The sequence below is a fragment of the Notothenia coriiceps genome, unplaced genomic scaffold, assembly GCF_000735185.1.
Source record: "Notothenia coriiceps isolate Sejong01 unplaced genomic scaffold, NC01 NC01_scaffold00032523, whole genome shotgun sequence".
Classification (NCBI taxonomy): domain Eukaryota; kingdom Metazoa; phylum Chordata; class Actinopteri; order Perciformes; family Nototheniidae; genus Notothenia; species Notothenia coriiceps.
The window spans coordinates 243,533-256,160 of NW_011365224.1; the positions used below are offsets into that span (position 1 = coordinate 243,533).

A 12,628-nucleotide genomic window follows, 5' to 3' on the forward strand; every position below is an offset into this window, starting at 1 on the left:
TGCATGTTTAGTGTGTGTGTGTGTGTGTGTGTGTGTGTGTGTGTGTGTGTGTGTGTGTGTGTGTGTGTGTGTGTGTGTGTGTGTGTGTGTGTGTGTGTGTGTGTGTGTGTGTGCATGTGTGTGTGTGCGTGTGTGTCTGTGTGTGTGTGTAAAAAAATCTATTGAAGCTTCATTTCAGGCCATCATATCACTGTCAGGCTTGCAGGGAATGTTCTGTTCTCTGTTGCCTGGCATTGCCTTTGAGTCTTACAATGAGAATGTGCCATAATAGGACAGAGCTGAAACTGGAGTGAGAATCACATTCAAAGGCCTGTGAAGAAACACTTGTTAGAGGATGTGCCATTGGTTAGCTGATCTGGTGCCAGCGTTCAGGCTCTTGAACCCATTTAGTCTCTGATTTCCTTCCAAGGTGGCTGAAGGCTGGCAGCTAAATCTGATGGCTCTCATGTTTAATGCAACACCAGGCCACTTTTGCGTCCATTCAGTCCTACTGTCACACTTCATACACTGCTGCTGCCAGTTGAACGAAATAAAGTCTGTTGTAGTTTCCTTTTTGCCATGGATGGATCCACATTTAGATGTAGATGTGGAGTCAGGTCTCTCAAGGTTGGAAAAAGCTCCATGTCCCACCAGATTCTCAGGCCGAGTCTTTACAGCTGTTGTTGAGCTGAGAGTGAGTGGGAGAGGCACGGGATCACCACATCTCTACTAATCCTCATAATCAGCTCATGGCCTGCTCAGTCAAAATAGGAGTGACAAAATCCAGGTCCTTCAACATGAAGCAGGTTAAACGGCCCCCTGCTGCTCAAAAGACTGACAGCATATGTAAACCATTCAACTCTGAGATTCAACAAGCTTTTAGCTCATCCTGTCTGTGAGGATCTGACCTTTTAATTTTGTAGGTCTTTCTCTAAGCCTTTAGTTGTTAATAATTGCTTTATGCTGAAAAAACTACTTGAAAAAGGAAAGTATAGCTCTGCTCTTTTGATAAAGTGCAAAGACACACTGAAGATTCTGCCATAAAAACGTTAAAGGAAATTAATATTTCAAATTTTTCGCAGGCAAGCGACAGTCATGCTTGCCGCTCTTTAAATGAGACTCATATAGTAAGTGTCAGTCCTGCCAGCTCCAAAAGTAAACTGTTTAGCATACCAATGTGGACAAAGCCAACATCGGCTTGGTTGATAATGTAATTTATACATGTCTGTCTTTGGATTCACTAGCCGTAAATATATGCCAGTAATTGAAAATAAGTATTTCTCATCACTGTCGCAGCTGGAGCGGCTGTCAGCAGCCTCGTGACTCATGCCGTGACTCATGCCGTCATTCATGTCCGCTGAGTAGCCAAGAGGGAGGGTGGGGTTGACCTCATGTGCTTAATAATTCTACTACCAGAGATTTACAGCAGAGCTCTGTGTGTGTGTGTGTGTGTGTGTGTGTGTGTGTGTGTGTGTGTGTGTGTGTGTGTGATAGATTAATAAAGTCATGTCTATTTACCAAATAGCCCAAAGTGGGATTTTTCCCCTGCTGTTTCTGAGTATTTTTAAAGGTCAGTATAACATCAGTTCTAAATAGCACTAAACAAGCAGTCATTTGGGTGTACTTATTTAAAAATAAGTTACGGTGACTATAAAGTTTGCATTTGAGGAAATAATTGCTGCTGATAATACATATTAAGCTTCTAAAGAAAGTGCTAAAGACATCATACAGTACCAACATCATTGGGCTTTAACAATATTTTATTGTGACGATTATCACAACAGAACACAAATGTGTGCTTTGTGTCATGGGATGCATCCCCTTGAAACTGTCTTGATCCCATTAATGGCTCTCGATGGAGGGTGGAAGCACCTGGGCTTCCCTTTGGAACAATGGTGGCCTCTCGGTCACTGAGTTACCAACATAGTCCACCCCCTGTTTTGTTCCTCGACACTCTCTCCTGTTCGGTCTATTATTGGGACTTCCTATGCACATTAACCACATACTGTATATGTGTGTGTGTGTGTGTGTGTGTGTGTGTGTGTGTGTGTTGGTATTGCGCTGTCTGTACTTCTATCTGCAGATCAAAAGCGATATGCGTACAGTAAGTCTGTCATACCTGTTGCCTCCTGCCCATTTGGTATTTTCCCCCACCTTATTAATATGAATGGAATGGACGTTCTGTGTACAATACCTTCTCTGTATTTGCATGATGGTGAGTGCAGGTACATTCTTGCATCAACACAGCCAAACTTGACAGACACTAGTCAGCATAACCTCTTGAGATTATGAAACGGTTTGTATGTACTACAAAATACTCATGTTGTCTTTGATTAAAAAAAGGAAGGCAGTGAGCCCTTGCTTTGCCTCTTGCATGTGTGTGTGTGTGTGTGTGTGTGTGTGTGTGTGTGTGTGTGTGTGTGTGTGTGTGTGTGTGTGTGTGTGTGTGTGTGTGTGTGTGAGAGAGGACATGACATTACACAGGTGTTTCCTATACGCCAGCACCAAAAAAAAGCTTGAGTCTGACCATCTGCATAAGAGACATGTGTCTATTTTTGTTCATGTGTGTTTTTCTTATAACTAGGCAGGTGTAGATGGCACAATGTCACATTTATAGTATTTACAATAAAGCATCTTCAGCGAAAGCTTTTCATACAACTCAAACAGTAAACATAAGGTTTACATAAGGATTCCGCTTCTGAGAATCACAAGTGCTGCTTTGTGTCTTTCTCATAGACTTGTGCATTTTTTTGTTCAGCTGTCTGCATGGGCCATGCAGTGGCAGTGACCTGCTGACTCTTATTTGTGGTATTTCTCTCTAGTTGTAATGTCCCGGCCCAAGGGAGGGACACAATCGCAATCAGGAAATATGGATTTCTCCTTCCCCCTGCAGAGGAGGAGGAGCGGTGGCGCTCGGGGCAGCCGTCTACTCAGCAAGCTTTAATCTCCCATCTGGATGTAATTTACTGTGGTTTACACAGGGAGAACAGCGTTTACTGTAATAGAGACCACAATTACCACCGGTCAGCCTTATCTCAAGACCTGTGCCGTGTGTGTGTGTGTATGCTTGCGGACAGGGTGCATGGTTTATACACTGGTTGTGTGTGTTTGTGTGTGTGTCTTAAGGGGGACATTTGTGCATCCATTAATGGTCTTATACTGAGGAAATGGTCTTTATCTAAATCAACGTTTATATGGACTTTTACTCCGCCCATTCACCTTATTTTGCTGTTGTTTTTTCAAAACACTTGACTCTTTCAACAAAACATGATCGCTTGTAATGTTTTCAAACTAACAACCAAGTATTTTCTATTTTTATCTTAAAAATTAGTCTTAAAAAGAGGAGTCCTTCAGCCAATGTTTGCTTTTTTTTTATGTTCGTCTTTATACAGAGAGGTAGATGGTAAATGTGGTAGATTGCTACCTCTCATATTTGTGCATTTAATAAACAACGAGTCAGTTTGCATATGTTAGAATTAAAACATGCCTGTAATCTGTATTCAAAAACTGAAGTGTAAAAACAAAAAGGTTTAGTTTTACCAGTCCATTTTTAAAGTCAGGCTAAGAACTTCAATCAATATTCTCATCTAACTCTCAACCGGAAAGTATTTATACCAAAATGTCGAACTATTATTATGTTGTGTTTCACTGCAGTGGAAATCTACTTTTAAGGTTTAGGGCTTATTTCAAAATCATGCAGGAACAGATTTGTGTGTTAACACTACTTTGTGGTTTGAATCTGTATGGCAGCTCAACTAAAAGTGTGTCTAATCTGTGGAATAACTCTGGACTTCAAAGGCTCTATTCACCCAGATAACTTGAGAAAGTATTTTGGCAGGTTTACCACATGTTCTGTTGAAGTTTGTTGGTGTGTTGGCAGAGCTCTATGATCACAAGCCCTGACCTGACCACCCTAGAGACCCAACTGGATACTGTCAGACCTGTAAAAGCACCGCTGTCGTTGTAGGTTCGCCCACCTCCTGTATACAAAACAGAACCTGCTTTCTTTTGTAGTGGCGGAGAATAGATACAGTCACCTGAAGGCCCCTTGAGAAGCCTGAGAATTAATGTTGCGGTCATGGTGTTGATGATGTGGAATCTGGTTCTCGATAAAGGATGGATGAGGACGCTCAGTGAGGCAGGGAGGCAGCTCTGTTTCTCACTCGTCTAGCCGTCTCTGTTTGTATTCACTCGTTCTGCTTAAGTGCTCTCTGTCCTGTGTGGTCTCGTGTTCAGAGGCAGGCTTCAGTCAGGCCAGAAATCATGACACACAAAGTTCCTGCTGACAAATATGTTTTCAGTGCGTTTCAGATGCAGTAGCAGGTTACACCTGGGATTTTTTGCTCCACTTTCTCTGTGCATTCATCGCCAAATCAATTGCAGATTTAGTCAACAGAGATTACCAAACCATAAGTCTGCATCTCATCCGTTGTCTGTTTATCCACACTGCCACCCTCACTGAATAAAGTTAAGTAAAGCAGTATAAATAATGGCATGATGCCCAATCTAGCTGGGATCATTGCTTACTTTTAAGTTAAGAAGGATTGAAGAAAAAAAAAACAGTCCAAATTAAGCCAGGTTCAGTAAATAGCACCCCAATCGTCAGTCAGTTTGGAAGTTTGGAAGTTATCGAAGTTCAAACTTTTTTTGTTTCTCGCAAATGTTGTAGGAGACTTGTTAGAGGACTACAAATATATAATCACTCACTAATACACAGATGAAATAGTGTCAGTTTACACCTTTGTAATACCCCTTAACCATTTGTGTCCATTTTCTCTATTACTAAGGATTTGGAACTGTAATCACACTTTTCCACAAAGTACACCAAATATGGTGAAGTTCTTGTATAAGCTGCTTTCAGCTGAAAGGTGCAAACTGTGAAAGAACTGCTAGATGAACATTGTTGGTTTTATTGGATGGAAATACACCAGAGTCTAAACATTTGGACATTGTTTCAGCCACAAGAGTTATTTCCCAGCAAGCATCACCATGTCAAACCTAAATTAGCATATTTTAATAATTATCCATAATAACTATGTTGCAATGTTGGAGGACCCTGTGACTTTCATTGCCATTTCTGCACTTTAGCTACTGTCCATACTGTATAACAATAAAGCCTTTCAATCTTTAATATTTAATCTTGAATCCACTTTAACATTTATTTTTTAATGAGATAAAACAATCAATTCTCCATTACCTCGAAATATTCTGGCTGCTTAGAATATCCTTCATTTTAAATGTTATTTGAAAGAAAACAATGCTCATCTATACTGTTCTTGTTTTGGAATCCAATGAAAGAGAGAATCTTGGATGACTTAATCCAGTTCTGCGTAATGTTTTATTGCAGTGTCCCATCTTTTTAGGCGAAAATGGCAAAGACTCAAATGTGCATTTGATTTAGATTTAGTTTCTACTTCATCTGTAAGTCGTCTCTGTTTTCTTTAGGAAACAAACTGTGAAGTATGCTGGCTGCTATCCAGATCTTTTTGGCTAGTGTCCAGAGTACCTGCTGTGGAACTGGCCTTCACTCCCCCCTCCCCAGCTTGAACCTTAGTTTTGAAAAATCTTTCATGACCATTATTCTGGATCCCCATCATGTTTTGTTTTTGCTCCCTACGCATGTTGCCCTTCCTCTGACAGATGGAGTTAAGCAAAGAGGTTAAAGATGACGCAGTTCAGCTGTGTGGGAGTGGAGAGTAATGAGGCCCGGAGCCTCTGTGGCCTGACAGCCGGAGCCCAGGGACACAACAGGTCCTCTGATCTGACCCAGGGACGGAGCAAACTCCCAGCCAGCAGCTTACAAACTTTCACTAGAGACTCCAAAAGCATAGGATATTTTAAAGCGGCTTTGCAATCATTACACACTGCAATAGATGATTTAATCTGACCTCTCTTGCTGAAAAATAACTGCCCCTCACTCTGCAACACAATCTGGGCACAGAATACACTGTGCAGCTTAGCAGCAGGTCTCTGAGAAGCAGATGTTAAAGGCTGAAAACAACTTGTACATCTCTGAGACCACAGTGGGCTGGGGGATCATGACCCTGATTACGTATACCAACATGTTAATTATCCAATGAGAACGGCTACTGGCATAGCTTTTACTGAAAATATGAGACAATGACATCTAGATATGCAATACGCGATTGCCTTGTCATATTATGAATTGCAAAAATATATTACTAATGGTTAATATTATTGTTATTATTATACTCATATTTAATTTTAAACTAAATGATCCCTCAGTTATATAACCCACCAACTGAAAATTAAAGTAATTGTTAGTTTTTGTCTGTGCTTACTTTAGCGTTCTCTCAAGACTTTTAGTTGTAAATATACTGTTTATTGATTTACGATACAATACAATATACTCCTTGAGCAAGACACCAAACAATTAACTGCTAGGCGCGCTGTGCCTGATCAAAAATACCACAACACCATGAAAGCAGCTCATAAAGTACATTACAATTGTGAATATTATTATTACACATATTAAACAACCAGTGATATAACAAGCAACATATTGCACAATCCCTCCTTATATTATCAATGTATTTCACAATCACTATCAAATGAAGCAAAAGCTAAAATGTTAAACAATGTTTACTGAGGTAGGCACAAATTAGTTTTTTATCATTAGGGTAATCGTCTGCCAAAAAGTAAGCGATATTCTCTGTGCTCGCCTGAGAACAGACTGCTCATATATTGACTGGAGGGACTAATTTCTCTACTCACCGTCATGTCAGACTGTGTATACACCACATGCTAAGCCAGTTTAGATGTTAAATGTACACAGAGAATACCAAACCATGCTAGCATACTATACATGACTTTGCTTATTCGTTCAAAATGTAAAACCCAGTTGAAATGAACTTATCCTCTGATCCACCCCATACACCCTGAGTCTGTGTGAAAAGTATAATCTCTGCTGTAAAAGAGAGAACATAAACTTTGAGCAAGGGCCTTCTGGCTAAAGGTGTTGAACCTACTGCCCAACCCTTATTGTTTATTCTAATAATAGAATAAAGCTATATAACAATAGACTTGGTAAGGAAATCAAGCCTGCAAAACTTAGCGCAGTGGGATATGTTTCGTCTTCTGTAAGGATACAAATGAATCCATTCCTTTTTTGTTGTCTTATTTTAGGATGAAATGTACATTTTTGTAATCACTTTAAAGCAGATTTTTGTATTTCCCAAGTCCCAGATGTTCTTCATGCAGAGTAGAGGTATATCATAATAAAACCCAGTGTGGGAGAGTTTATAGTCAGGTCAGGCCAATTGTGTTTGTATTCCCATCAATCAGAGGTCTCATAGCACTTAACACCTCAATTATGAAAATAATAAATGAAATTACAAACAGCAATGTTATGCAAAAACTCCTTAACAGAGGTCATCATGAAATGAAGTGAAACAAACCTTGAGACCTACTTAGAAAGCAATGCTGATTATGAGATTTATTAGACAACTTTATACACAGTTATTGATGTAAAGTGGTTCTCCCTTCCCACCAGAGCTAAATTACCTCACAGTCACCATAAATCACAAACAATAATTACTGTAAGTGCATGAAGAGGTAGGAATGGCTACGTGAGGATCTTCATGCAGCCTTTTATAATCTGGCAGCTTCTTATGGGCAGATCACTCCTCTCTTCTGAACCGCAGAAGGTGCCAAAGATGCTTCCTCACCATGTTGAGTCTTAACGGTGTTAACCCATGACCGAGGTCAGAAAATCCTCCCGACCTCGCCAAATTCTGAACGGCAACTCAGGAGCAAGAGCCAAGAAGCCCTTGTGATGTGCAGCAATAAAAAAAAGAGAGTACAAATCAAATTCAAGTTAACACTAGAAAAGGATTTATTTTATAAGTTTGGCAGAGAGGGTGAAAAAAATAATCAACGCCCGCGGGAGTGGAAGTGACTTTTTAACAATAACTTGAACTGAACTGTGACTTTCCCATGCTGCGAATGAAGCTAACTCGGCTAGCTGAGCCTATATCCTGTGGTGTTGTTGTAAAGCCGACACAGTTCGATGAACACCACTCTATAGAGAACATGCTCTTCTGTCACAGGAACAGCTGTACATTTTAGCCAGACAACCAGCCACTTTGAAATAAATAGGGAGGACTGAAGTGGTTTTACTGGAAGCTGGTCTGAAGTCTTTTGTACAATGCGTTCTGTTGCAGAGAGGACAGATGCGTCCCAAATATGAAGCCTTTCCTGCCACTTATCTATTGTCACAGATTCACCACAGCCTCAGAAAGGTTTACTGTGAGTGTCAAATGGTGGCAATGCATCATCATTATCATCCTCATCATCATCATCATCATCATCGTCGTAAAAGTAGGACATTCCTCATTACAGTAATCAGAATTTTTGGAATCATGTGGGAAGTTCCTTGTCTGTCTGTGTGTTGTTATATGTCACATTGTCATTTAATCAGAGCAGACAGTGTAACAGTATAAATTTCATCAGGTGTGTGTGTGTGTGTGTGTGTGTGTGTGTGTGTGTGTGTGCGTGCGTGTGTTATACGAAAACTCAAACGCAGCAGCATTGATGAGGACAGATTGCGGAAGCAGGTTGTCTGTTGCCGGCTCTTCTGCTGGAGGGTATTTTATGCGACGTACGTTTCCCTTCCTGCGATGGAGTCAACCAGAGGTTTTGTGTTTTCCCAGGCCAATGAGAAATGCACTCTGTTTATCATGGGATGATGGGAAAAATCAAGACGGAGGGGGAAACCATCAATGGGAAAATAAATAGAGAGATGAATCTTACACCACAGGAAACAGGTTTTGAACCCAAACAGTTGGGCACACAGAGGAACGTGATATATATGAGAGACTGGATTTGCTGCCTGTCAGAAAGGCTTTTCCCCTGCAGGGGGGAACAAAGGGTGTGCGATCATCTCCTGTCTTTCACTGCAGTTCCAGCTTTAACCACTAGAGAATAAAGATAGTTGAGTGTCTGGTATTGACGACACTGCAGCCTGCAGACTTTGGTGTTTTTATGTCCATGATATTTTGTATGTATTGCATTTTCAAGAATAAGGTTGTAAACAGTAACACTATACAATTGAGACACAGCAAACCTGAATGAATAACCAACATTCGTTTCTGTTTTGCAGAGTCTTCCCCAGCCCGTCATACACAATACTACTGAAGGTAAGAATGTCTCCTAGTTTTCTTTCTGTAATATTTGTTGGGATGATTTTTTAATGCAATATTCTACAGCAAGAGATTCAAGTCCATAAAATCAATAAATGTTTTGTTCATTTGTAATCTTGTAAACAGGTAAAATCCCTTCAATGTATGCATTACATTATATCAGATTAAGCAGACTTGGGCACTGATAGGCTCTTTCAGGTCTTCCTGTGCTGACCTGAGTTCAAACAGTAAACTGTTTTGTCAAACCATATTTGTAAAGCAGACGGAGAACGAACAATAGCCTGATGCAAACCAAACGGATGGATGCCAGCTTGGAAATAATACCTATATTTACTGAATTTAGAGAATGGTAGGACATGTTGGGACTAGCAGGGATTGCTCCACTGCTTACCTTCTCATATTCACTTCCTTCCTTGCATCACTTTAAATGAATGTAGCTCATTGGAAAATACACTGACTGTAAGAACTGCAGCCAGAGGACTAGGCAGAACATTTGTGGCAATAAAATGGCAAATATCAGCTGCAAATGGCAAGTAACATGGCCTTTTGCGCTGTACAACATTATAGTTTGTGGCCTCCTCTTCCTGCCGTACATGCTTCTCCAGCCGTCTCCTCCCAGACTGTCTGCTTTTATAAACAGCTGTTGTGGTGCCAGGCTCCATTGGGTGACCCCGAGGTTCACTGCCGTCCCTGAGGTGCCTGCAGGGCGGCCCAGCTCCAGATCCAGCCGGGTTCTGTTCATGACCGTGTTTCCAATGTTTGTTTTCTCTTGCTTCTCTGTTTGTTCGGCCGTAGTCATCCCTGTTCCCCCCCTCCACCAGACTGCGCAACTGGGACACTTTCACACATATACTCCCACAGGAAAGCGTACTGTGCATTACACAAACATTTTGACTTCAAAATGAAAACAGGATATACACTGGCGCATTGCAACTGGTTTTATGTTTCGGTGTGCATGTATAAGGTTGCCATTGTTGGATTACTAGGTTAATTACTGATACTGTTTGTGTAACAGTGCAGTTTGGTGTGCACTGTGAACAGAAGGAAGAAACATGGACAGACAATATAAATAATGTGTCTCTTGAGGCAAGAAAGGACACAAGCTGACGTCTTTGTAACAGTAAAATGGTTGATGCTCAGCCTCCCACTCTCATCCATAGTGTTGATGTTCCAAGAAGTGTGGGGTCGCAGCTTCTGCCGGACCATTGAGAAGCTGGTGGAGGTGGTGCAAGAGTACCCGACAGAGGTGGAGCACATCTACAGCCCCGCCTGTGTGCCGCTTGTGAGGTGTGCAGGTTGCTGCGGGGATGAAAACCTGGAGTGCCATGCCACCCTCACCACAAACGTCACAATGCAGGTAATACAAGCAGGGCATGGTGCTATGTAATCATTATTCTTAAACGTCCATTACTGTAGGAAAGATGTTTGCTTCTTTTGGTAATCTTAAATGATTTTATCCTTCAGCTGTTGAAAATCAGGCCATCAGAGCCCGGTCAAGAATATGTTGAGATGACGTTTGTGGAGCATCAGACATGTGAATGTAGGTAAGAAAACAAGTCATTATTTTTGACATAAATATATATAAGTACACAAACACTTACCCTGTCTTCTAGAAATTACATTCTGCTAATTGACAACAGCAAAGTAGTGCCATATCAGTTTTTTATGTTTACAACAAAACATATTTGTGTTGTATATAAGTAGTACACTTAAATGAAATTTCTAGGAGACAAGGTTTTTAATACTAACAATAATTATCAAAGAATTGTAGCTGGCTGTTCTTTCAAATTTATTGATTTGTTTTCAGAGTCAAGAAACCTATTGTGAAAGTTGAAAGGTAAGAACATGAATAATTTCCTACAGAATTTCTAGATTTTTTAAAAGAATAATAGTTTTCCATTTGAGAGAATGAAGGCTTGGTGGTAATTTTGTTCACATTGCAGGAAAAGGCAACGAGGACGAGGAAGGAAGAGAAAAGAGAAACAAAAACCAAAACCAAAAGAGTGTGACAGGTGATGGCGCATTCAAATAGATTCATACAACCCCTAACTTTAAATGAATTGCAATAAAAATGCCTTATTCTTTCTTGTGTTTTTTTCAGTTGCCAGAACCCTCGCAGGTAACTGCAGTGGCGACCCAACCCCATTTGCGGTGTGGCTCGCTATTTATTTCTAACCCAGTATCAACATCAAGAGTCTCCCTCGCTTATCTATCAATACTGTGTCTGCAGCCAGAGACTCTAACAGCTGGGTTGTTTTGCTGACATGCCATCCTGACGATGGCCCGAGTGTTTTAATGACAAGCTTCAGTCAGAAGTGTGTTTTGATTGGTGGAATCACTGCTGTTACACAACGGACACAATGGACATCCCTGGGAGCCAGTGCAATGTAGAACCAAACAGACAATCTTTTATTTTACACTAGTTATGACTGTACCCGTTATTGTAATTTGGTCCTTTCTTTGGTATTTGAAGTTGGTTACATTTGTTTTGATTCTATATTTATTGATGATACAGCTGAGTATAATTTGACTATCAACTGTCTTTGGTTCAAACATTATCCATGACGCCTTGACTTGTCATAGCAGCATATTATGTTGGACTGTGAAGCTGCTTTGTACAGGACATAATGAAATGTCTCCCTCTAGTGTTTATTGAAACAGTGTTTTTTTCTATATTTTTTCCTGCAAAATCATTTAATGTTGTTCAATTAAAAGATGTCATTTATTTTTGGACAACTGTTATGACCATATCTGTGAACAAGAATGTAGAAAAGCTAGAGCATATTACATATAAGCAGGATGGGGGCAAAAATCTGAAAATTAGTTTTTGGAAAAGTCAATGTTGATGCTCCCCACATTGGCTTTACATTAATTTGGCATGGTAGTGCCCAAAACAGCTTTGGTGCTGCACCTAGGCCTTATATTTACAATCACTGTAGTCAGGAAGAGATCAATTGAAGTATGTAAAACGATGTAAAAATGTAAAACAATGTCCTTTTGTATTTTTTGTTTATGTACTTACCTACACAAAGAACATCTATATGAAAATGTACAAAGTAACATTTCTACTGTGTGAGTATTTTTATCTCATTGAAATATTTATTTTGTAATTAAATTGTTATGATTGTCGGTTTGGGTTGTGTAATTTATTTTATTAAATAGAGACTAATCGTACCGGTACCAATGACTAATAGTAAGTAAAAGTCGATTGCTGTCATTGTCATGAAGCTTTTCACACTCTTCATAAATAATAGCCAACAATTTTAGTTTTTGAAAATTGTTTATAAGAAAAGTTCACAGAAAAATAAAAATGTCCTAACCTTTTGTAATATACCAGGATACAATGGATGTGTGAAGGGATGATGGTAGTACACTGTATATCTGTGAAGTTATTATACTTACTTTGCAAAATAAAATTGTATCATCATTATTTAAAAAACATATTTCTCCAAACGTATTGGTGTAGCAGCAGGAAACCATTATTGTCT

The 12,628-nt window shown here is 39.9% G+C and overlaps 1 protein-coding gene across 1 annotated transcript in view; it reads left to right on the forward strand.

The window, feature by feature from the left end:
- Positions 1-12,447, forward strand: part of pgfb (placental growth factor b) — a 16,685-nt gene extending 4,238 nt beyond the window's left edge. The window contains exons 3-8 of the mRNA XM_010789133.1: positions 9,083-9,137; positions 10,301-10,497; positions 10,605-10,684; positions 10,948-10,977; positions 11,084-11,152; positions 11,242-12,447. Of these exons, the coding sequence (XP_010787435.1) occupies positions 9,083-9,137; positions 10,301-10,497; positions 10,605-10,684; positions 10,948-10,977; positions 11,084-11,152; positions 11,242-11,263 (453 nt within the window). The 3' untranslated portion in view covers positions 11,264-12,447. The remainder of the gene's footprint in view (positions 1-9,082; positions 9,138-10,300; positions 10,498-10,604; positions 10,685-10,947; positions 10,978-11,083; positions 11,153-11,241) is intronic.
- The last annotated feature ends 181 nt before the right edge of the window (positions 12,448-12,628 follow it).